This window comes from Anomaloglossus baeobatrachus, chromosome 2 (genome assembly GCF_048569485.1).
Source record: "Anomaloglossus baeobatrachus isolate aAnoBae1 chromosome 2, aAnoBae1.hap1, whole genome shotgun sequence".
NCBI classification, from domain to species: Eukaryota; Metazoa; Chordata; class Amphibia; order Anura; family Aromobatidae; genus Anomaloglossus; species Anomaloglossus baeobatrachus.
Genome location: NC_134354.1, coordinates 454,973,895 through 454,999,080, shown reverse-complemented (window position 1 = coordinate 454,999,080; position 25,186 = coordinate 454,973,895). Strand labels below are relative to the sequence as shown.

Here is a 25,186-nt window from a genome sequence, read left to right as displayed (position 1 = left end):
CACACCCCCCACTTTTCCCCAACATTTGGGGGGAAAAAAGTGCGTCTTATGGTCCGAAAAATACGGTAAATATTTTTATATTTTGACTTTTCTGAAAGTGGTGATACCACATCTGTATTTAAAAAACAAATTATCCATTTTTAATTGAGCAAAAGAGGGGCGGATTTGATCTTTTACTTTTCATATATTTTATTTTTACTTTTTAATGTTTATTTGTCCCCTTAAGGGATTGTCTGATCGCATATGCTATATACAGCATTGCTTCATGTAGTAAAAAAAAAAAATACATAAAAATATCAGTTTCCTTTGAAGCCAAGCAAGGTTTCAAAGCAGCGCTGCTATGACAAGCACAGAGGTCTTCAGCAGAGCCCCTGCTGTTATAGTAATGCAGTGACAACCTGCGATCATGTCATGAGCTCGCTGATGGGAGCTTAAAATGGTGCACTTCCATGCTGGCACGTGTTAAATCTTGCTGTCCGTGGGATATAAAAGGTTAACCAGTGATTGTTAGCAGGAGGTCCTGGCTGCCACACACAGCCATAACCTGCAGAGTATGGGGAGAGCGCACCTGTCAACCCAAATGAGCTGCATTTCACATGCACAAGACAAAACGTAAGGCTGAAAGACCCACAAACAAGCAACAACTGAAGTCTACTACAGTAAAGGCCTGGAAAAGCATCACAAAGGAGGAAAAACAGTTTTTGTAACGTCCATGGCTTTCAGACTTCAGGCAGTCATTGCGCGCAAAAAAATCTTTACTGTGTATTAAAGGGGTTGTCCACTACTTGGATAACTCCCTTCTCATTCCCCTTGTTCGCCCTGTAAAAAAGAAAAAAGCCTATACTCACCTCTGTCGCGGCCGCGGTTCCAGCGATGTCTGAAGCAACGCTTCCAGGGCCCAATTGACATTATTATGACACGCTTGCCCCGCGACCAATCACTGCCGGCTTCTTTCTCCCAGCTTTCGGACATTTGAGCAGGAAGTCAGTGCATCGCTCAAATGTCTGAAGGCAGGGAGACCGATGCCAAGCGCTGTTTGGTCGTGGGGCCCACTTGTCAAAATGTCCCTCAGGAACAAGGCTTCAGACATTAGTGGAACTGCAGCAGCACCGAAGGCGAGTATAGGCTTATTTTTATGGAGGCAGACAGATTCTTGGGGAGATCAGTGTCCGGCCCATATAGCTTAACAGTTCATTTACATCTTATAAAGCTGAGTGTGTGTGTGTGTGTGTGTGTGTGTGTGTGTGTGTGTGTGTGTGTGTGTGTGTGTGTGTGTGTGTGTGTGTGTGTGTGTGTGTGTATGTCCGGGATTGGCATCTGCACCGTCGCCGCTACAGCCACAAAATTTTGCACACTCACACGTCTGGACCCCGATAGTGTCATAGGCTATGTTGTGAGGCGAAATTTTAACCCTGCGTATTCCTATTTACCAATCAATATTGCCCCCTATCTACATAGTGGGGAAAAAGTGAAACGAAAAGTGTATCCGCACCGTCGCATTTACAATCACAAAATTTTGCACAGACACCTCATGTGACCCAGGGAACGTCGTAGACTATGTTTTGACAGGAAAATGTAACCCCGCGCTTTAGTTACTCTCCAAAAAATATGGCTCCATTAAAGTAAATGGAGCCTGGAACTACAGGTTATTAGTAGGAACTGTGATTGGTTGCTATAGGAACAAAAGACATTCATAGTATAAGAAGCTTATATGTGAGGTAATAAGATGTCGGTGCGGAGACAGACCTGGAAAGAAAGAGACAGACCTGGAAAGAAAGAGACAGACCTGGAAAGAAAGAGACAGACCTGGAAAGAAAGAGACAGACCTGGAAAGAAAGAGACAGACCTGGAAAGAAAGAGACAGACCTGGAAAGAAAGAGACAGACCTGGAAAGAAAGAGACAGACCTGGAAAGAAAGAGACAGACCTGGAAAGAAAGAGACAGACCTGGAAAGAAAGAGACAGACCTGGAAAGAAAGAGACAGACCTGGAAAGAAAGAGACAGACCTGGAAAGAAAGAGACAGACCTGGAAAGAAAGAGACAGACCTGGAAAGAAAGAGACAGACCTGGAAAGAAAGAGACAGACCTGGAAAGAAAGAGACAGACCTGGAAAGAAAGAGACAGACCTGGAAAGAAAGAGACAGACCTGGAAAGAAAGAGACAGACCTGGAAAGAAAGAGACAGACCTGGAAAGAAAGAGACAGACCTGGAAAGAAAGAGACAGACCTGGAAAGAAAGAGACAGACCTGGAAAGAAAGAGACAGACCTGGAAAGAAAGAGACAGACCTGGAAAGAAAGAGACAGACCTGGAAAGAAAGAGACAGACCTGGAAAGAAAGAGACAGACCTGGAAAGAAAGAGACAGACCTGGAAAGAAAGAGACAGACCTGGAAAGAAAGAGACAGACCTGGAAAGAAAGAGACAGACCTGGAAAGAAAGAGACAGACCTGGAAAGAAAGAGACAGACCTGGAAAGAAAGAGACAGACCTGGAAAGAAAGAGACAGACCTGGAAAGAAAGAGACAGACCTGGAAAGAAAGAGACAGACCTGGAAAGAAAGAGACAGACCTGGAAAGAAAGAGACAGACCTGGAAAGAAAGAGACAGACCTGGAAAGAAAGAGACAGACCTGGAAAGAAAGAGACAGACCTGGAAAGAAAGAGACCTGGAAAGAAAGAGACAGACCTGGAAAGAAAGAGACAGACCTGGAAAGAAAGAGACAGACCTGGAAAGAAAGAGACAGACCTGGAAAGAAAGAGACAGACCTGGAAAGAAAGAGACAGACCTGGAAAGAAAGAGACAGACCTGGAAAGAAAGAGACAGACCTGGAAAGAAAGAGACAGACCTGGAAAGAAAGAGACAGACCTGGAAAGAAAGAGACAGACCTGGAAAGAAAGAGACAGACCTGGAAAGAAAGAGACAGACCTGGAAAGAAAGAGACAGACCTGGAAAGAAAGAGACAGACCTGGAAAGAAAGAGACAGACCTGGAAAGAAAGAGACAGACCTGGAAAGAAAGAGACAGACCTGGAAAGAAAGAGACAGACCTGGAAAGAAAGAGACAGACCTGGAAAGAGACAGACCTGGAAAGAGACAGACCTGGAAAGAGACAGACCTGGAAAGAGACAGACCTGGAAAGAGACAGACCTGGAAAGAGACAGACCTGGAAAGAGACAGACCTGGAAAGAGACAGACCTGGAAAGAGACAGACCTGGAAAGAGACAGACCTGGAAAGAGACAGACCTGGAAAGAGACAGACCTGGAAAGAGACAGACCGTGGACATTACTTGGCCAATTTAGTTAAATCTGTGTGGAATATCTGTGGTGTTGAAATATATGTTGTGAAATGCTTCTATTAGCTTAGTTTTTGCCTTTTAATAATTACATTTCTATCTATTTGTTTTGTGGTGTTTGTGTGCAGAATACATTTTTGTTAATACATTCTATTTTGTTAACAGTTATTAACCCGGGCGAAGCCGGGTAGTACAGCTAGTATTAAGATAAAGGTGGAATTCTCTGTAATAAGACTTCACAACAAGATCCAGCTCACCGCATTGTAACAAGCCCTCGTTAGAAGCATGGATTTGCCTTGACAAAACGTGTAAACGTGATGAGAAGACAAATCCAAGTCCAGCTTCACTAACTGTGGGCCTCTAGATTATTAAAATCACAAAAAATGGTAAGGGTACTTGACACCAGAAACTAGTAGGTGCATCATAGAGAATGTGGCATGTACTGTATTCTTGTGATTTTAATAATAAAGAAGCCTACAGTTAGTGAAACTGCACTTGAGTTTTTCTTTTCATGAAGGACATGCCTTAGGAGGGTTGATCCTACTGGCAGATTCCCTTTAAAATTGGCGTAAAGTGCACTAGTCTTAAATGTTTAATAAACCTTCCAAAAATCGTCAAAAAAAAAAAAAAAAGATGACTTAAGAACCTATGTACGCTGGTATTTTCTTAATTTTATTTCTTGGAGCGGCTTTCACCACCTGCATCATCAATAATTACTGAATTTCTTCTCTTTCAATGCCCTTAAGAACAAAACCAACAAACTCCGAGTTCAAATATCTTTCCTCCGGCTACAACACATCTGTACGTACCAGCTGAATTTCTACGGCTGTTATCGGTCGGTGGTTAAGCAGCTGTAGTTTTTCTGCTCTGTGGAAATAAAATAGATTTGTTTCAATATTATTTATATGCAGCATCATTATTATCACGTAGGTATATATGTAATGCATGAGACTATGTTCCATAGGAAATGATACATGAGTTAGGCTATGTGCACACGTTGCGTAAATACATGCAGTTACGCTGCGCTTTGTAGCGCAGCATAACTGCATGCGTCCTGCGTCCCCTGCACAGTCTATGGAGATTGTGCAGGGGCCGTGCGCACGTGGCGTTTTAGAGCGCAGCGCTTCGGCTACTGCCGAAGCGCTGCGTAAAAAGAAGTGACATGTCACTTCTTCCGTGCGCTTTGCCGGCAGCTCCTGCTCTGTCTATATGGGAGGAGCTGCAGACAGAGCGCATGGAATCGGCTTCACTACGGACATTTCTGCAGCGATTTAAAGCGCACATGTGCTCTTCAGATCGCTGCAGAAATTTCTGCAGTGACTGTACGCAACGTGCGCACATAGCCTTAGATTGTCCAGCACTACACTCCTAATTGCTGATTCACCTATGGTATACGCCCTATTGGCATCCAAGTATTCATTTATGTAACAATTACTCTTATGCTTCTTAATCGCCATTCACTTTCCGTATTACTTCTGGGCGTACCATTAGCCCTGTCTCATATTAATTTTTTTTTTAAAGGTGTATTTACTATAATAATTTGAGACTCTGCATTATTCACTCTATTACTGAGGTTGTTTAGCACTATAATTGTAGTCCTGTTCTATCGCTAATTTACATATCTATTCCATTATCCAATTTCCATCCTCTTGTTATCATGACTTGTGTGTGATGTATTCTCAATTATTTACTCTATGCACTTCGAAAAATATTTATAAAAATAAACTTTATGCTTTTTTTCAGCAATTTTGCTCATGTTCTTGGAGTAATAGATTTATTGGTACTTTTTTGTGAGCACGGTGATGGAAAGTTGTTGTGTGACAGAAAAGGGGTCACCAGATTTATTGTTTATCAGGCATCAATGAACACACAATGTTTCTTATTGTCACTACTCCATTTTTCTATGGCGCACGATACAGTGCAAGCAGATTGTCCTGTTACTGTCCCCAAATCACAGCACACTGCATGACGTGCCAAAAACTGACAGCATGACACAGAAGATAGATATCTGCAGCATGGCCTCATTGACTGTCTATAGCAAACACATTCTGTAACACATTTCCCTAGTTCTTTACCATACAATTAGGGAAAACTCTGAGAAAACCTATAAATCAGCCATGAGCTTGTTTATAGGTCCACCATGCTGTTATATACCTATCTCACTAGGTAACACTGAAGGACTGAGTGGATACCAAAGGCATTAAAATAAATAGGACTGTAGAGGTCACACAGCCCTCCAAAGTCACCGGGGGCACAAGGATCCCAGCAATAGAAACGCCGTTATCAAAGGTCAGTTTCTTTCAATTCCTTCAAATATTTTAGACTACTAACTGGATGACACAGATGTACCACCAGGCACCAACCGATGCGGCACACCGAGTCAGCTGTCCTGTGCTATTGGATGGGTGTACCTCACAATGATGAGAAGAAACAAGACTCAGCCCTTATCTATGAAGCCTGGTTAATTTACTACGGACGTCCATGTAATTTATTATTCATATAGTCGCTTATGATGATGAACAAAGCCAAATCAGCACCATATGGATCTCTGCAGGATTTTCACATATCCAGAGATCTCAAAGCTATTGCCTCTACTAGTGGATGAATCCTTTATGACACGGACTTTACACTGTGGCAGCTGATTTAGTAACCCATAGCACTGCCATACTAATGCCCCCCATCTATACTTACCCTACATAAAGCAGATCATTCATAATTCCTCTGCACAGCGCCACACATGTTGTTCATTGCTGTTTATTCCATGTGATAACTGCATTCTCTTATGTGATTACTAGAAGGTGGCCCGATTCTACGCATCGGGTATTCTAGAATTTACGTATTGTGTAGTTCATGTATGATTTTTGTTATATATATATATATATATATATATATATAGAGAGAGATGTTGTTGTCTGTAGTTACCAAGTGTTTGTGTAGGCGCTGTACATGTTCTGGGTGTTGTCTGGGTGTGACGGGGGGTGAGAGCGGTGTTGTATGTGTGTTGCGTTGTTTGTGGAGTGCTGTGTGTCTGTAGCGTTGTGTGTGTGTTGCGCGGTTTGTGTGTGTGTGGTGTGTTTTGGGGGGAGGTATGTTTTGAGCAATGTGTGTGTTGTGCGGTATGTGCGTATATTTGTGTGTGCCGCGGTGTTTGTGTGTGCAGCGTTGTCTGTGTGTGCAGCGTTGTCTGTATGTGTGGGTGTCTGTGTAGGGCAGTTGTTTGTGGTTCCCAGTGTGTGTGTGTGTGTGTGGTGTGTTGTGCAGTGCGCGTGTGTGTGTGTGTGTGTGTGTGTGTGTGTGTGTGTGTGTGTGTGTGTGTGTGTGTGTGCATCAGCCTCTCTTCTCTCAGCCTACCTCTCCCAGCCTCCCTCCTCCCAGCCTCCCTCAGCATCAGCCTCCCTCTCCCAGCCTCCCCAGCATCAGCCTCCGCTCCCCCACCATCTGCCTCTCTCCTCCCAGCCTTCCCCATGATCAGCCTCTCTGCTCCCAGCCTCCTCCAGCACGCCGTGCTCCTCTGCCGACACTCACACACCCGATCGCATCCACTCACACACACCCGATCGCATCCACTCACACACACAGACACTGACGATATCGCACATACGCGCTTATACTCACAACATCCGGGGATATCACATGCTTCTGGCCATGTGATCCTCCGGCAGGTCCTGGAAGATCACAACAGCACAATATCGAGGCCGAGAAGCAAGCGATATCCCAGGATGTTGTGAGTATTTGGATGCGATGTGATGTGTGTGTGTGTGTGAGTGTGATCTGATTTGTGTGTGTGTGTGTGTGTGCTGTTATGTGTCTGTATTTTCCGCCGCTGCAGGACCTTGATGTGTGGATGCGATGTGATGTGTGTGTGAGGTGTGTGTGAGAGTGAGTGTGAGCCGGTGTACACTGGTAACTATGATACACATCGGGTAACTAAGGGACCTTAGTTACCCGATGTGTATAATGGTTACCAGCTTTCACGGCCTCCGTGAAGATCCCAGCATCGCAAGGTTATGTCTGGCGCTGCCGGGATCCTGACGGAGCCGGTGTAGAAGCAAGCGATATCCCAGCATGTTGTGATGTGTGAGGTGTGTGTGAGAGTGAGTGTGATATGATGCGTGTGTACTCACCTGGGAATCGGAGCCCCGTGTCAGTTGGGCCAGAGCGAGCGTGGATTGCGTGAGGGGGGCGGGGCCTGCAGAGAGCCGGGGCGAGAGGCCAATCCGTGTGGGGGGGCGGGGCCATGGCGAGCCCAGCGGCCAATCAGCTTTGTGTCACCGTAAGGACACAATTTCGGAGCATGACAGACAGACAGATAGACAGACAGACAGACAGACAGACAGACAGACAGACAGACAGACAGACAGACAGACAGACAGACAGACAGACAGACAGACAGACAGACAGACAGACAGACAGACAGACAGACAGACAGACAGACAGACAGACAGACAGAATAAGGCAATTATATATATAGATTTTTGAACATCCAGGTAGTAGATCACATTCAGAAATAAAAGGTGTTGTCTGGGACTATTTTTTACTGATGGCCTATCCTTAGGACAAGTCATCAGTATCAGATCAGATCGGTAGTGGTGCGACACCCGGCACCCCTACTGATCAGCTGTTCTTGGTGCTGTCACTGCCAGCCATAACTGAGGAGTTACAGAGTGGAAAAGCACAGTTCAGTAGTGGTTGCAGCGGAGTATTACACGTCCACTCCTATTAATATGAATAGAGGTAGCACCCGAGCAGCTGATCAGTGGGGTGTCGGGTGTCGCACCCCCACCAATCTGATCCTAAGGATATGCCATCAATATAAAATACTGGAGAACTCATAAGTTTATTACACTATTTTTGCATTAGTACAGAGTCATTATAAAGGTTATGGACACCTTCTCACCAACTGGTTGTGTTTTTTTTTTGCTTCCTAAGAGAAAATTTAAACAATTTTCGAAATATTCTTTATTAAAAAATAATCTATTTTGCTACTGCCAAGTGCCTGTAAATCCTTTATACGAGTGATCTGCAAAAATGTTACAGATCCGTCAGAGCTCCGCTTACTTCTGAGGCGGTCTGCACGCCTTCCATTCTCTCAGGGTTAGGCCAATTTGAAGCATTTCCCTTTTGCGGACTGAGTACAAAATGTGATGCACACATCAGAGGCAAAGTAATCAGCCTCATAGGCAGGTGCCTGTATGCCATTTACCCCTCTCTTTTCAATTTGTGACAGTATCAAGATAAATATTATGTATAAGCTTATTACCGTATTTTTCGGACTAAGACGCACCGGACTATAAGACGCACCCTTGTTTTAGAGGAGGAAACAATAGAAAAAAAAATAAAATTAAAGTAAAAGAATGTGGTTATGACACACTGTTATTTTACTGCTGACAGTGTTACTGAGGTAATAATATCCCCAAATTCTGTCCTCATATCCCCCATTCTGGGTACCTTCCAGGTATATATGGCCCCTATTGTGGAATATGTATGTTCCCCATCATATGTGTGATCCTCCAATCTGGTGTGTGTGTGTGTGTGTATATATAGTTATATTGTGTGTGTGTGTGTATATATAGTTATATTGTGTGTGTGTGTGTGTGTGTGTGTGTGTGTATGTATGTGTGTGTATGTATATGTATATGTGTGTGTGTATAGTTATATAGTGTGTGTGTGTGTGTATAGTTATATAGTGTGTGTGTGTGTGTATATATAGAGTTATATACTGTGTGTGTGTGTATATAGTTATATAGTGTGTGTGTGTGTATAAATATATATATGATCCATCCCATCCAGGTGTACAGTAATGCCTTTATATACTATGCTATTTATTGCCTTACTTTTACTGATGTGCTGCTCACCATGCTTCAGTTTGTTCCTGGCATTACAAACACAGTCTCCCATATGTCAAGGACCTGCAGTGATGTAATGAAGAGGAGGGCACTGTGCTGTTCTGAGCTGCTCTGCCCACCCCTCTGCATTACATCACTGTAGGTCCTTGTCAGCTACGGGAGACTGTTTCTAGTGTAAAGGCAGCAGGAGCAAAGTGAAAGTAATTTTTTTTTTTTTAAATTCTTTATTTTAAAGACCGACACGAGAACATACAAAATAACCACTGTTCCACAAAGAGCAGAAAAACAGATTTCAAATATTTAACATTGACATATATCCCACCCTTCCGCTCTCCTGTACATATCTAATAACTGCAACTGCTCGAGTCAGTCCCATTTTAATCCTTTTATGAACCAACCCAACATGGGTAGAATACAGAACATAGAAAGAGAGGGCAAAGCCCGAAAAGAATTTAGAACCAGGATAAGAGAAAAAGGTAGAGAGAGATTAAAGGGGAGGGGAGAGTAGGAGAAGATAGTGGGCAGAGAGGTGAGAGAAAGGGAAAGCGAGAAAAGAGGAGAAGAGGAGAAGAGAGAGGAAAAAAGAAAAAAAAAAAAAAAAAAAAAAAAGGGGGGGGGAAGGAGGGAATGCTCCACCAGAGCCTCACAGCAGCCGTGGAGGAGCGAGTAATCTGGCGTAATCCGCCGAGTAAGTGAACTCCAACCATGGGAGCCAGATCCTGCGAAAACCTTCCTGACTGTCATTGAGAGAGGATGTCAGGTCCTCCATGTGCCTTAGGTCATTAACCCTTGCAACCCACTGTGCCAGTGTAGGGGGGGTAGTAGACTTCCAGCCAAGCGGGATACAAGACCTGGCGGCCATTACCATAAACCTAAGCAAAGAGCGCTTGTATCTATGAGCCGGGAGTTCCGAAAGCTGTAAGATATACAGTTCCGGACCCAATGTCTCAGCCGTGCCGGTCACCAGTCTAGTTACCTCCCTCACTCCTGACCAAAACCGTTGTAAAGAAGGGCAAGACCAAAAGATGTGCACGTAGTCACCCTCCCCCGAACCACACCTCCAGCAAACGGGATCGACTGAGGGGAATATCCTATGAAGCCTGGTCGGGACTCTATACCACCTGGTCAGAAGTTTGAAGTTGGCCTCCAACATTCTGGAACTGACCGAGGTTTTATGTGCCAACATTAGGACGTTGTTTCGCTGCGTGTCTGACAAGGTCGTCCCAAGGTCCCTTTCCCACTGCCGCAAATAAGCCGGGGTGGGCAAATCTCCCGGGTCTGATAGCAGATTGTATGCCAGGGAAAGTGAGTGCCGCAGGGCCCCCTCTCCCAAGCACAATTTTTCAAATCTAGTGAGAGGCCCAGCATACCGGGCGAAGCAGGGAAGGGAGCTCAAGAAGTGTCTCAACTGCATTGCCCTCCATCTCCCCATGGGGTCCGGCGGCAGGAGACCACAAATATCCGAAAGAGACAACCAGTCACCCTCTCCTCCCATCTGGTAAGCTCTGAATCTGCCCCCCTGTACCCAGCTCCGAAAAACTGGATCTGAGAGGCCGGGACGGAAATCCGGATCTCCTATAATTGGTGACATGGGAGAAGGCAACGGCAGGAGAAGGCGCCGAACCTCTCCCCTCGAACAGCATTCCAGAGTAGCGCCAATGGTGGGATGAGATCTCACAGAGGCCGGGAACAGGCTCCCGACCCAAGGCATGGCTGGTAAATGTACCTCCGAGAAGCTCTGTTCCAGGGCGACCCAAGGTTTCATCCTAGAGTGACGGCACCAATCCAGAATCCTAACCATATGTGTGGCCCAGTAATATTTTTTCATATCAGGTATTCCCAGCCCACCCCTACGCTTAGGTCTGCACAGTAGGGAACGGGAAAGCCTCGCCGGCTTATTTGCCCAAATAAATTTAGTATATAGTGAGGCCACTTCCTTGAAAAAAGAGCTCGGGATCTTAATTGGCAGGGCCTGAAAGAGATAGAGAAGCCGTGGTAATATGTTCATCTTCAATATTGCACACCTCCCAAACCATGTGAAAAGACCCCTCGCCCAGTTTGCGCAATCTGTTCTAATGGACTGCAGGAGAGGGAGATAGTTCAGCTTATATAGTTGGCTATTGTCCGCTGCCAGCTGGACCCCCAGATACCTCAAAGAATGATTAGCCCACTTAAACCCAAACGCAGATTGAAGCGCAATAACAAGATCTTGGGGTAAAGATACATTCATAGCCTCCGATTTAGACATGTTAATTCTAAAATTAGAAAGAGAGGAGTATGTTTCCAGCTCTCTCAGTAAATTGGGCAGGGAGACCCGAGGGTTAGTAATAAAGAAAAGTAAATCATCCGCGTACGCCGCGATTTTGTAGGTGGAACCCGCAACTATAGGGCCGGAAATGTCAATGTTACCTCTAATTCGGCAAAGCAGGGGTTCCAGGGTCAGGATAAAGATCAGGGGTGAGAGGGGACATCCCTGCCTTGTGCCGTTAAGAATGGAAAATCTATCTGAAAGGAGACCGTTCACCCTGACCGCAGCAGAGGGATTGCTATACAGAGAGCAAATCCACCTGAACATCATCCTCCCCAACCCCACCTCCCGCAGAACCTCCTCCATGAATATCCAATTGACTCTGTCGAACGCTTTTTCTGCATCGGTCGACAAGAGCATCAGGGGCAACCCTTCCGAATTAGCCCTGTGGATTAAGTTCAACGCCTTAGTGGTGTTGTCCCTCGCTTCCCTTCCCATCATGAACCCAGCCTGGTCAGGGTGGACAATCTCCCCCAGCAATGGAGAGAGTCTCTCTGATAATATTCTGGCGAAGAGCTTCAAATCTGTGTTGAGGAGGGAGATGGGTCTTTACCCTCTTTAGGGATGACTACTATATTAGCGGCCAGAGAGTCTCTCGGCAAGTAAACTTTTTCAGAGAGTGAGATATTGTTAAAGGCCGAGAGAAATGGGGGAAGCAACATGGAGCCCATCTTTTTGTAGTAAAGCAGGGGAAAGCCATCCGGACCAGGGGCCTTACCAGTAGGGGAATTTTTAATTGCAGCCCAGTACTCCTCCTCTGAGATGGGTCTTTCCAGGGCGTCCGCATCCTCAGGTTTAAGATGTTTCAACCCGGAGTTAGAAATGTACTTCTGGATACGCTGCCGTAGTTCCGTCCTGGCCCTCTCCGACCGCCCCCCATCTATTGAGTAGAGAGAGGCGTAAAAGTCTTTAAAGGCGGAGGCAATGTCTTTCGGAAGAGTGGCCCACCTGTCGCCAGACATGTGCACTCTAGGAACATATCCCCTCGCCCTCTGGTTCCGGAGGGCTCTAGCCAGGGTCCTCCCACTTTTATTGCCATATTCATAAAAATGCCGCCTGCATTTAGCTAGCACTCCCTTGGCCTTTTGATATAGCAAGGACCTGAGTTCCTCCCTCTTCCTGGCCAGATTGGCGCCCACGTTCCCTCCCAAAGACCCCTTATGTACTGCTTCCAACTCCCTTATGTCTGCTAGTAGAGATGTAACCTCAGCTTCCCGTTCCCTTTTCAGACGGGCCCCATGTTTAATGAATAATCCCCTCACGACACACTTGTGAGCTTCCCACACAATGTTGGGGGACATCCCCTCCCCCCCACTACAGTCAAAGTATTCCCTCAGGGCCTCCCTTATTTCTTGCATTGTCACCGGCTCATTGAGTAACGAGGTGTTCAATAGCCACTGACCCTGCCTCCCGATGGGACATTCAAGGGACAGAGTGACCGTAATCAGTGCGTGATCAGAAAAAGATATGCACTCAATTGACGCATCCACCAGAGAGTGTAGGTCCCCATGTTTAATAAAAAAGAGGTCCAACCTAGAATAGCAGTCGTGCGCTGCAGAATAAAATGAAAAGTCTTTGTCTGATGGGTGCAGCAATCGCCAAGTATCTATCAGTTGGTGGTCATGTAATCCCCGTCTCATCCGGCGCAGCGTCATGTGTGGCATACCAGACACCCCTTTTGAACTGTCTCTCAACGGTTCCAAGACTACGTTAAAGTCACCCCCGAGAACCAAAGTGCCCTCCGAGAATTCCTCTATCTTCTCAAGGTACCGCAACAAGGTGGGACATTGGCCCGCATTAGGCAAGTATACTGCCACAAATGTGAACATCTGAGTAGCTATGCGTCCCTTGAGCATCATAAGCCTACCCAGATCGTCTGTCTGAGAGTCTAACAATTCCCACGGGAGCGTGCTGGACATGAGGATGCTCGTTCCCCTAAATCTAGGATCAGGGGAGGGTGAGTGGTGCACAGTGGGGTACCTTCTGTCCGAGAGTCTGTAAGGCTTAGCTTCACAGTAGTGTGTCTCCTGGAGGAAGGCTACCTGGATTCGATTTCTCCAAAGAAGGTTCAGCAGGATAGATCTTTTCTCCGGGCTATGAAGGCCCTTGACATTCAGTGAGCCCACCCGCAGATTGGCCTGCCTCTGTTTCACCATTTTCTGTCGCGAGGTCCTAGAGGAGCAAATCAAAAGAAAGGAGGGGAAGGGGAGAGAAAAAAAAAAAAAAAAAAGAGAGAGGGAAAGCTGGTGAAAAGAGAGGAGGGGTAGAAAAAGTATTGACAAAGAGGGAAGTAGCTGAGACCCTTTAGCAGGGGGAAAAGAGAGAGGCAAGAAGATCAGAGAAGAGAACAAGAAAGAGGAAAAGCAGCGAGACTGCCGCTCGCAGCACCAGGGACCAGCCCAGGGACTACTAAGAAAAAGATAGGGACAAGAACTGACATGCGGCCAGAGCGCAGACCCGCGCCCCTCTTATTAGCACTAAATGACCCCTCTCCCCGACGGAGAAGAAGGGTCAGCCGATTAACCACCCACACACCCCACCACCCAGGATGAACGCGGTAAAGAAAAACATCCCCCCCCACCCCCCCCCCCCCAATCTTAAACTAGACATTGCCAAAGAAATAGAATTTTCAAAAACTTTAGGCAGTAAACTATGTCCAGAAAAAACTAGCCCAAGGCCAGGACTCCTGCTCAGGAGTCGTAGAGACAAGAGAGAGCCTCCCAGCTCCCCGTACTTTGACTCCGTCTCTCATCGAAATCACCGTCGTCTCACAACTTGGACCACTCCTTCCTCCCAGCAGCATCCAATACATGCCAAATCCCTCAAGGATCGCCGCTTTGAGCAGGACGGGTGCCTCCCTTCCTCCTCCGCGACCTCGGGGGTGCCTGGGGTTCCCACTCCAACCAGTCCGGAATTGAGCAGTCTGGTATTCCCAGGAATGCAAAAAGATCAGGAAGCTCTGAGTGCCTCTTCAGCAAAAACACGGAGTCCCCCTTGCGTACTATCAAATGGAAGGGATGGCCCCATCTATATGAGGCGTTTACTTCTTTGATGCCGAGCAGGAGAGGATGAAGCAGGCGTCTCATATATAGTGTGCGGCCGGAGACATCAGGGAATAGCCTCACCATGGCCCCATCCATCTCCACCGGACCGTATGACCAAGCTCCCTGTAGGATCCTTTCTCTGTCTCCATAATAGTGCAAACGACATAGTACATCTCTAGAGGAGGGGGCAGATCTAGGGCCCGACCTTGCGACTCTGTGAATTCTGTCGAAGAGGTAGGTAGCCTCCAAGGGGCGATCAGTGACCCGGTTAAAGATGTTTAAGACCTTAGTACGCAGAAGTTCCTGGGGCCAGTCCTCTGGTATACCCTTGAGTCTGATGTTATTTCTTCTGCCCCTGTTCTCTTGATCATCCAAGAGCAGGGCAAGATCTCTGATGCGGGCATTGGATGACTCACAGTCTCTCTCAATCCTCTCCATTCTGCTCTCCAGGGACTCCTGAGCCTGCTCTGTGGCTTCAATTCTGTCCTCCAGTACCACCATTTCCTCCCTCAGGGCAGACAGCGCCATCTGCTGGGAGGATTCAATTCTAGCCACAACATCCTCCAGATCTTTCTTGCTGGGGAGGGCCAAAATGAGCTCTCTCAGGGCTTGTATGTCCCCCAATGGGGGGCCAGCATGCATATTGCTTAGTAACACCTGAGGTTCTGTGTGCCCCGTGGGCGGGGGGGGCTCCTGTGTGCAGAGCATGGCCGGTATCCCCGGGTCTGATGATCCCCTCAGGGCCCCCCCCCTATCCACAGCAGCGTGCTGCAAGGCAGGCTGAGCAGCCTCCCCCCTCCTCCAGTCCTCTGTACCTGGGCCCGCTCCGTCCAATGCCACCGCCGCCTCCGACCTCCGTTTCTCTGCACTGCTGATCCCCTGCTCCGCTGCACAGGCTGTGGGAGAATGCCGAGCGGCACCTGGGGAATCCCCCGCTGGAGGACGCCGCGCGCCCGCCGGCGCCATCTTGCTTCGGGCCGCCTGCGGAGGTTCAGAGCCCGGCGCCGTCAGAAACTTTGTGAGGCTCCCCTGGGGTCTCTGACTCGTCCCCGGGGAGGCAGAAGCGGGCGCTACCCCCGGTCTCTTCTTGGGGGCCATCCTGGGTAAGTGGGGGCTGCAGGATTTAGTATATTTAGGCTGTGGGCGCAGGAGCTCTGGGATCCAGCGTCCTCGCGCTTCCATGTCAGGACACGCCCCCAAGTGAAAGTAATTTGAGCCCTCAGCACAGAGACTGCAGCTGTGCTGTGAAGGTATGCCGTGCTCTGGCCTGGACACTGCAGTGATGTGCAGTTCCCCCCGGCCATACATGAGTGCAGCGGCCCCCTGCTCCTGCCTCCTACACAGCGGACACACAGTCTCCCCAGCCGCTGCAGGAAGCCGGGGGCTGGAGAACCCACGTGTGACCGCTGTTTACATTAAACAAGTATTCATTAGCTGCTCCTCACCCCCGCTGACTGCAGAGAGAGGTGGGCGGGGAGCAGCTAATGAATATTCACTGACTTTAAGCAGCGGGCACACGTGGTTTCTCCAGCAGCCGGCTTCCTGTAGCTGCGACCCTCCCTGCCTCCTGTGATCTCACTGCATAGCGCTGACTCCCCACAGCTCCCTACCCCGCAGCTTCAGACCATAAGACGCACCCCACACTTTCCTCCCAAATTTGGAGGAAAAAAAGTGCGTCTTATGGTCCGAAAAATACGGTACCTTCTATTTTACTGTCATGTGATTTATAGATGCCCTTTATCTTTGCGATGCCCCTTCGTCTCTGTATTTGCATGACTGGTATAATTTTGCTTATATTTCCTATCAATGAGTTACCAGTGTCTTATCTTTTCTACGAACGCAAGTGCCAGAATAATGTGTAGAACAAATAGATAAAAGAGGGTCTAAGAGGGGGGGTTGGCTTGTACATATGCGGAAGGTTTAAGAATAATCATAGGAATATATGAGGCTGTTGAGCTCAGTGCAGGAGACCCATGGCCTGTCTGAATGTCACGCTGCAAAATTCAGACATGTGGCCTTAGAGAGAACCTCGGCAGTGGGAAGAACACAGTACTGCAGTTAGGCTGCTTTCACACTACGTTTTTTTTAACATGCGTCATGAACGTTTTTTTAACGCAAAAACGGATCCAGTGCAAATGTGTTTTCATTTCAATGCATTTGCAATGGACTCGCGTCAACATGCGTTCACCTGCGTTTGCGTGCATTATAGTGAGGATCCAGCAAGTTGCAGTTTTTTAACTTTTTTCAAAAACGCTACTTGTAGCGTTTTGGAGCTGCGTCCAAATACTGCAAGTCGCTGGATCCTGACTATACTGCATGCAAACGCAAGTGAACGCTGGCATGCTGATAGACAGGCTCCTGCTTGCTCTACTGAGCATGCCCAGAAACCAGCCTGGCGTGATTAGTCTCTCTCTTCCCCTCCCTCTGTCTCTCTCTCCCCCCCGCCTGAGAGCTGCAGACGCTCTTAACCAAGGTAAATATCGGGTAACCAAGCAAAGCGCTTTGATTAGTTACCCGATGTTTACCTTGGTTACGTGTGCAGGGAGCAGGCAGCCCGGCTCCTAGTAGCTGCGGACGCTCATAACCAAGGTAAATATCAGGTATCCAAGCAAAGCACTTCGCTTAGTTACCCAATGTTTACCTTGGTTACCAGCGTCCGCAGCTGACATGTTAAAAAAACGTAGTGTGAAAGCAGCCTTAGAAGGGGGAAAAAATCTCAGAGGCACAGAAAAAGGCTATAGGCAAGGAGGAAAATACATGGAGAAGAAAGTATAGCTTTGGAGCTGTGCTGATATATGAAAGCAAATTTAGTGTAAGATACAGTACACAGTGATAACAGCAACACCATAGATACACACAGAGCTCACATGCAGCCTATATTACAGGGAGAGACACTCCCTCTAGAAGCAAATCAGAAACTTGAATCAGGCTGCAAACTTCACATCAAGAGTCTGAAAATGAATGAAGCAATAAAGATTGCTGACCGAAACTTAGTGCAATGTTACTAACTAAAAAGGTAATGACTAACCAATATAAAATTCATTTTATCCAGGTCAAAGTTGACCATAGCCTTTAATCTTGGCACTTACTTGGTTAGCTTATGCCCTTTCAGGGCAGTTAGGAAGTCTTGCACAATTTCAGCACTTTGCCGTTGACAGGGACTGTTAGACAAATATTTTAGTGTCTATGAAGAGATCAAGAAATTAAATATAAATTTAATCATCATCATAATCAGACATTGATAAAATGATCAAATAGAATTTTTATGAAATCTTCGATGAAGATTGATAGTTTCCAGTGGCAGAGGTAGCTGTAACAATCTTGGCAGCCTACAACTCCGAATAGTCCAACACAAACAGATTTTTAACCCAAATTATTGAAGTCACAAAACTGAAAAATGGCACGTACGCTCCTTAAAAAAGAAGGGAATTTTGTTTACTTACCGTAAATTCCTTTTCTTCTAGCTCCAATTGGGAGACCCAGACAATTGGGTGTATAGCTTATGCCTCCGGAGGCCACACAAAGTATTACACTAAAAGTGTAAAGCCCCTCCCCTTCTGCCTATACACCCCCCGTGCATCACGGGCTCCTCAGTTTTGGTGCAAAAGCAAGAAGGAGGAAAAAATTATAAATTGGTTTAAAGTAAATTCAATCCGAAGGAATATCGGAGAACTGAAACCATTCAACATGAACAACATGTGTACACAAAGAACAACAGCCCGAAGGGAACAGGGGCGGGTGCTGGGTCTCCCAATTGGAGCTAGAAGAAAAGGAATTTACGGTAAGTAAACAAAATTCCCTTCTTCTTTGTCGCTCCATTGGGAGACCCAGACAATTGGGACGTCCAAAAGCAGTCCCTGGGTGGGTAAAATAATACCTCATAATAGAGCCGTAAACGGCTCCGTCCTACAGGTGGGCAACCGCCGCCTGAAGGACTCGCCTACCTAGGCTGGCATCTGCCGAAGCATAGGTATGCACCTGATAGTGTTTCGTGAAAGTGTGCAGGCTCGACCAGGTAGCTGCCTGACACACCTGCTGAGCCGTAGCCTGGTGCCGCAACGCCCAGGACGCTCCCACGGCCCTGGTAGAATGGGCCTTCAGCCCTGAGGGAACCGGAAGCCCCGAGGAACGATAAGCTTCGAGAATTGGTTCCTTGATCCACCGAGCCAGGGTTGATTTGGAAGCTTGTGACCCTTTACGCTGGCCAGCGACAAGGACAAAGAGTGCATCAGAGCGGCGCAGGGGCGCCGTACGAGAAATGTAGAATCTGAGTGCTCTCACCAGATCTAACAAGTGCAAATCCTTTTCACATTGGTGAATTGGATGAGGACAAAAAGAGGGTAAGGAGATATCCTGATTGAGATGAAAGGGGGATACCACCTTAGGGAGAAATTCCGGAACCGGACGCAGAACCACCTTGTCCTGGTGAAACACCAGGAAAGGGGCTTTGCACGACAACGCTGCTAGCTCAGACACTCTCCGAAGTGAAGTGACTGCTACTAGGAAGACCACTTTCTGCGAAAGGCGTGAGAGAGAAATATCCCTCATTGGCTCGAACGGTGGTTTCTGAAGAGCCATCAGCACCCTGTTCGGATCCCAGGGTTCTAACGGACGCTTGTAAGGAGGGACGATGTGACAAACCCCCTGCAGGAACGTGCGTACCTGTGGAAGTCTGGCTAGGCGCTTCTGAAAAAACACAGAGAGCGCAGAGACTTGTCCCTTAAGGGAGCCGAGCGACAAACCCTTTTCCAATCCGGATTGAAGGAAGGACAGAAAAGTGGGCAAGGTAAATGGCCAGGGAGAAAAACCCTGAGCAGAGCACCACGACAGGAATGTCTTCCACGTCCTGTGGTAGATCTTGGCGGACGATGGTTTCCTAGCCTGTCTCATAGTGGCAATGACCTCTTGAGATAACCCTGAAGACGCTAGGATCCAGGACTCAATGGCCACACAGTCAGGTTGAGGGCCGCAGAATTCAGATGGAAAAACGGCCCTTGAGACAGCAAGTCTGGTCGGTCTGGTAGTGCCCACGGTTGGCCGACCGTGAGATGCCACAGACCCGGGTACCACGACCTCCTCGGCCAGTCTGGAGCGACGAGGATGGCGCGGCGGCAGTCGGCCCTGATCTTGCGTAACACTCTGGGCAACAGTGCCAGAGGAGGAAACACATAAGGGAGTTGAAACTGCGACCAATCCTGAACTAAGGTGTCTGCCGCCAGAGCTCTGTGATCTTGAGACCGTGCCATGAATGTTGGGACCTTGTTGTTGTGCCGGGACGCCATTAGGTCGACGTCCGTCATGCCCCAGCGGCAACAGATCTCCTGAAACACGTCCGGGTGAAGGGACCATTCCCCTGCGTCCATGCCCTGGCGACTGAGAAAGTCTGCTTCCCAGTTTTCTACGCCCGGGATGTGAACTGCGGATATGGTGGAGGCTGTGGCTTCCACCCACAGCAGAATCCGCCGGACTTCCTGGAAGGCTTGCCGACTGCGTGTCCCGCCTTGGTGGTTGATGTATGCCACCGCTGTGGAGTTGTCCGACTGAATTCGGATCTGTTTGCCTTCCAGCCACGGCTGGAACGCCTTTAGGGCAAGATACACTGCCCTTATCTCCAGAACATTGATCTGAAGGGAGGACTCTGTCTGAGTCCAAGTACCCTGAGCCCTGTGGTGGAGAAAAACCGCTCCCCACCCTGACAGGCTCGCGTCCGTCGTGACCACCGCCCAGGATGGGGGCAGGAAGGATTTCCCCTTCGACAGAGAAGTGGGGAGAAGCCACCACTGAATGGAAGCCTTGGCTGCCCGAGAAAGGGAGACGTTCCTGTCGAGGGACGTCGACTTCCTGTCCCATTTGCGGAGAATGTCCCATTGAAGTGGACGCAGGTGAAACTGCGCAAAAGGAACTGCCTCCATTGCTGCTACCATCTTCCCTAGGAAGTGCATGAGGCGCCTCAGGGGGTGTGACTGGCCTTGAAGCAGATATTGCACCCCTGTCTGTAGTGAACGCTGTTTGTTCAGCGGAAGCTTCACTATCACAGAGAGTATGAAACTCCATGCCAAGATATGTCAGTGATTGGGCCGGTGTCAGATTTGACTTTGGAAAGTTGATGATCCACCCGAAACTCTGGAGAGTCTCCAGAGCAATGTTCAGGCTGTGTTGGCATGCCCCTTGAGATGGTGCCTTGACAAGTAGATCGTCTAAGTAAGGGATCACCGAGTGTCCCTGAGAGTGTAGGATTGCCACCACTGTTGCCATAACCTTGGTGAAGACCCGTGGGGCTGTCGCCAGGCCAAAAGGCAGTGCCACGAACTGAAGATGTTCGTCCCCTATGGCGAAGCGCAGGAAGCGCTGATGCTCTGGTGCAATCGGTACGTGGAGATAAGCATCTTTGATGTCGATTGATGCTAGGAAATCTCCTTGGGACATTGAGGCGATGACGGAGCGGAGCGATTCCATCCGGAACCGCCTGGTTTTCACATGCTTGTTGAGCAGTTTTAGGTCCAGAACAGGACGGAAGGATCCGTCCTTTTTTGGCAGCACGAACAGGTTGGAGTAAAAACCGTGACCCCGTTGCTGAAGAGGAACAGGGATCACCACTCCTTCCGCCTTCAGAGTGCACACCGCGTGCAGAAGAGCATCGGCTCTTTCGGGGGGCGGAGATGTTCTGAAGAAACGAGTCGGAGGACGAGAGCTGAACTCTATCCTGTAACCGTGAGACAGAATGTCTCTCACCCATCGGTCTTTTACCTGTGGCAACCAGGCGTCGCAAAAGCGGGAGAGCCTGCCACCGACCGAGGATGCTGTTTGAGGAGGCCGAAAGTCATGAGGAGGCCGCTTTGGGAGCGGTTCCTCCGGCGGTCTTTTTAGGACGTGACTTAGACCGCCATGAATCGGAGTTCCTCTGATCTTTCTGAGGCCTTTTGGACGAGGAGAATTGAGACCTGCCCGCGGTCCGAAAGGACCGAAACCTCGATTGTACCTTCCGTGGTTGAGGTCTGTTTGGTCTGGACTGGGGTAAGGATGAGTCCTTTCCCTTGGATTGTTTAATGATTTCATCCAATCGCTCACCAAACAAGCGGTCGCCAGACAATGGCAAACCGGTTAAGAACTTTTTGGAAGCAGAATCTGCCTTCCATTCACGTAGCCACATGGCCCTGCGGACTACCAACGAATTGGCGGATGCTACCGCCGTACGGCTCGCAGAGTCCAGGACAGCATTAATGGCGTAGGACGCAAACGCCGACGCCTGAGTGGTTAAGGACACCACTTGCGGGGCAGATGTACGTGTTACTGCATTAATCTGCGCCTGACAAGCTGAGATAGCTTGGAGTGCCCATACGGCTGCGAATGCTGGAGCAAACGACGCGCCGATAGCTTCATAGATGGATTTCAACCATAGTTCCATCTGTCTGTCAGTGGCATCTTTGAGTGAAGCCCCATCTTCCACTGCAACTATGGATCTGGCCGCCAGTCTGGAGATTGGAGGATCCACCTTAGGACACTGAGTCCAGCCCTTGACAACATCAGGGGGAAAGGGATAACGTGTATCCTTAAGGCGCTTGGAAAAACGCTTGTCTGGACAGTCTCGGTTTTTCTGGACTGCCTCTCTGAAGTCAGAGTGATCCAGAAACGTATTCAATGTACGCTTGGGAAACCTGAAACTGAATTTCTCCTGAGAAGCTGACTCCTCATTTGTAGGAGCTGGGGGAGAAATATCCAACACCTGATTGATGGTTGCTATAAGGTCATTCACTACGGCGTCACCTTCAGGTGTATCTAGGTTGAGAGCGGCTTCAGGATCAGAATCCTGATCTGTTACCTCCGCTTCATCCTCCAGAGAGTCCTCCTGCTGAGACCCTGAACAGTGTGATGAGGTGGAGGGAATTTCCCAGCGACCCCGCTTGGGCGGTCTGGGACTGCGGTCCGTGTCAGAGACCTCACCCTGGGACCTATGGGTCATCCCAGGGGCACTTTGCTGTTCCAATTGAGGGGGACCAGGGGTCAAAGATTGAACAGTGCCCGGGGCCTGAGTCACCGGTCTGGACTGTAGGGCTTCTAGTATTTTAGCAGACCATTTATCCATACTCTCAGACAGTTTGTCAGCAAAAGCTGCAAACTCCGTCCCTGTCACCTGGACAGTGGTAGCAGGTGGTTCCACCTGGGCCACCTGTAGCAGAGGCTCCGGCTGAGTAAGCGCCACAGGGGCCGAGCATTGCACACAATGAGGGTCAGTGGAACCTGCCGGTAGTACAGCCGCACATGAGGTACAGGTTGCAAAGTACGCCTGTGCTTTGGCACCCTTGCTTTTTGCGGACGACATGCTGTTGTCTCCTCTGAGAACAATCCAGGAGGGTATATAGCCAAAAAACAACAGAGCGACCGTACAGTGCAAATGTATAGCCTATAAGCCTATATATATATATATATACACTTCGGCACTCAGTGGGGCCAGCACCACAGGTGCTGCTTACCGACCGCTCAGAGCGGTTGTGTGATCACCAGATTCCCTGCCTGGGTCTCCCTGTGTTGTCTCTCCTCTCCAGCGTCTGAATCGCTGACAGGAATGGCTGCCGGCGTTCTGTGGGGAGGAGGGGACCGTGGGCGTGCCCAAGAAAAGTGCGGGAATCTAGTGCCCCAGTGTACTGAGTGAGGAGGGAGGAGGATACTAATGTATGCTCCAGCCCTCAGCGCTGACGATCTGTGCAGCGTCCCGCCCTTCCCCTGACTGGCAGGCCTGTGGGCGGGAATATACGACACTAGGCCGCAGAAGCCGGGGACTAAAGTTATAAGCGCGGCCGGCAATAAGCGCGGCCGCGCGGTAGTCCCCGGCGCACTAACACACCCAGCAGTGCTGCAATGTGTATGGCACAAGCGCTCCATGCGCGGTAGTCCCCGGCGCACTAACACACCCAGCAGTGCTGTAATGTGTATGGCACAAGCGCTCCATGCGCTGTCCCCACGGGGACACAGAGTACCTCACAGTAGCAGGGCCTTGTCCCTGACGATACCTGGCTCCTATCCAGCAGATTCCCAGGGGCTGCGGAGGGAGCACGGTCCCTGTGCCTGGAGACCGATTAGGATCCCACTTCACCCAGAGCCCATTAAGGGATGGGGAAGGAAAACAGCATGTGGCTCCTGCCTGTGTACCCGCAATGGGTACCTCAACCTTAACAGCACCGCCGACACAGTGGGGTGAGAAGGGAGCATGCTGGGGGCCCTGTTATGGGCCCTCTTTTCTTCCATCCGACCTAGTCAGCAGCTGCTGCTGACTAAGCTGTGGAGCTATGCGTGGATGTCAGCCTCCTTCGCACAAAGCATAAAAACTGAGAAGCCCGTGATGCACGGGGGGTGTATAGGCAGAAGGGGAGGGGCTTTACACTTTTAGTGTAATACTTTGTGTGGCCTCCGGAGGCATAAGCTATACACCCAATTGTCTGGGTCTCCCAATGAAGCGACAAAGAAAATACTAAATAAAACAATGATCTGAACTTTCCACTTTCATAATTAAAAGGGGTTGTCTGGGACTTTTGCATTGTTGCCTATCCTTAAAATAGGTCATCAATATTTGATTGTGGGGGTGCGGCACCCGGCACTCCCGCTGATCAACTGTTCCTGGTGCCAGCTGGTTGTGCTCGCACAGCACAGCTCCATCAATAGTGGCTGGATACTACATAAATGCCCCCCTATTGATTTAAATATTGTTTCACAACTGAGTACTTTTGGCCACCCAGGCACCAGGAACAGCTGATTGACAGGGACTGGTGAGTGTCACACCCCAACGATCAGATATTGATGACCAATCCTAAAGATAGTCCATCAATGCAAAACTCCCCTTTAAAACAGAGTCTTTGAGGCAGATACATGGCCATTGGAAACATTAGTCTAGATATGTGCTGTGATCCAAGAAGGGGTAATGGTGCAGAGAGGTGGGTGAGGTGAGCTGTGCCATACATTATTTTGATGATGTATCCTTCATTATATGTAATGTGATACATTTCATTGCCGTCCTATTATGATAAGATGGCAGCAAGGTGGCTCAGTGGTTAGCACTGTTGCTTTGCAAATCCCACCAAAGACAACATTGTATGTTCTTCCAGTGTTTACTTAGGATTCCTCCCAGACTCCAAAGACATACTGATCGGAAACTAATAGTGTTTATCTATTTTTCTCTCTTATATAGCACTAAGAAGTGCCATCCTATTCTGAGGCTCAGTCTGTGTGATTTCAAGGATTTTTATATACTCCCAGATTAAAAAAAATAACATCATTAAAAATCCCTAAAGTGCCACTCCAGTGTTTTGGGGTTTTTTTTTGTGGGGGGGGGGTTCAGCTTTAAAGGGAACCTGTCACCACTTATTTCGACTATAAGCTGCGGCCACCACCACCGGGCTCTTATATACAGAATTTTAACATGCTGTATATAAGAGCCCAGGCAGGGGGTAGAACATAAAAAACACTTTATAATACATACCTAACGGTCGCTCTGCGGTGGAATAGGGCCACACGGGCGTCTTCGTTGTCCAGTGCAAGCGCCTCCCCTTTCGGCCATCTCGTCCTCTTTCTGAGGCCTGTGTGCATGACACGGCTACTTCATACACACTCGCCGGTCCTGCGCAGGCGCACTACAATATTTTGATCTGCCCTTCTCAGGGCAGATCAAAGTGCGCCTGCTCAGGACCGGAATGCCGGCGATCGTGGAT

At 48.5% G+C, this 25,186-nt stretch overlaps 1 protein-coding gene across 2 annotated transcripts in view; it reads right to left on the bottom strand.

The window, feature by feature from the left end:
* The window catches only part of CRCP (CGRP receptor component), a 57,515-nt gene that overhangs the window by 5,764 nt on the left and 26,565 nt on the right, over positions 1–25,186 (bottom strand). Inside the window, exons 4-6 of one of the 2 annotated variants that reach the window (XM_075336315.1) lie at positions 17,576–17,670; positions 13,423–13,614; positions 4,098–4,155 (exon numbers count right to left, since the gene is read on the bottom strand). In XM_075336315.1, the coding sequence (XP_075192430.1) occupies positions 4,098–4,155; positions 13,423–13,614; positions 17,576–17,670 (345 nt within the window). The remainder of the gene's footprint in view (positions 1–4,097; positions 4,156–13,422; positions 13,615–17,575; positions 17,671–25,186) is intronic. The other variant, XM_075336316.1, reaches the window with a different exon arrangement.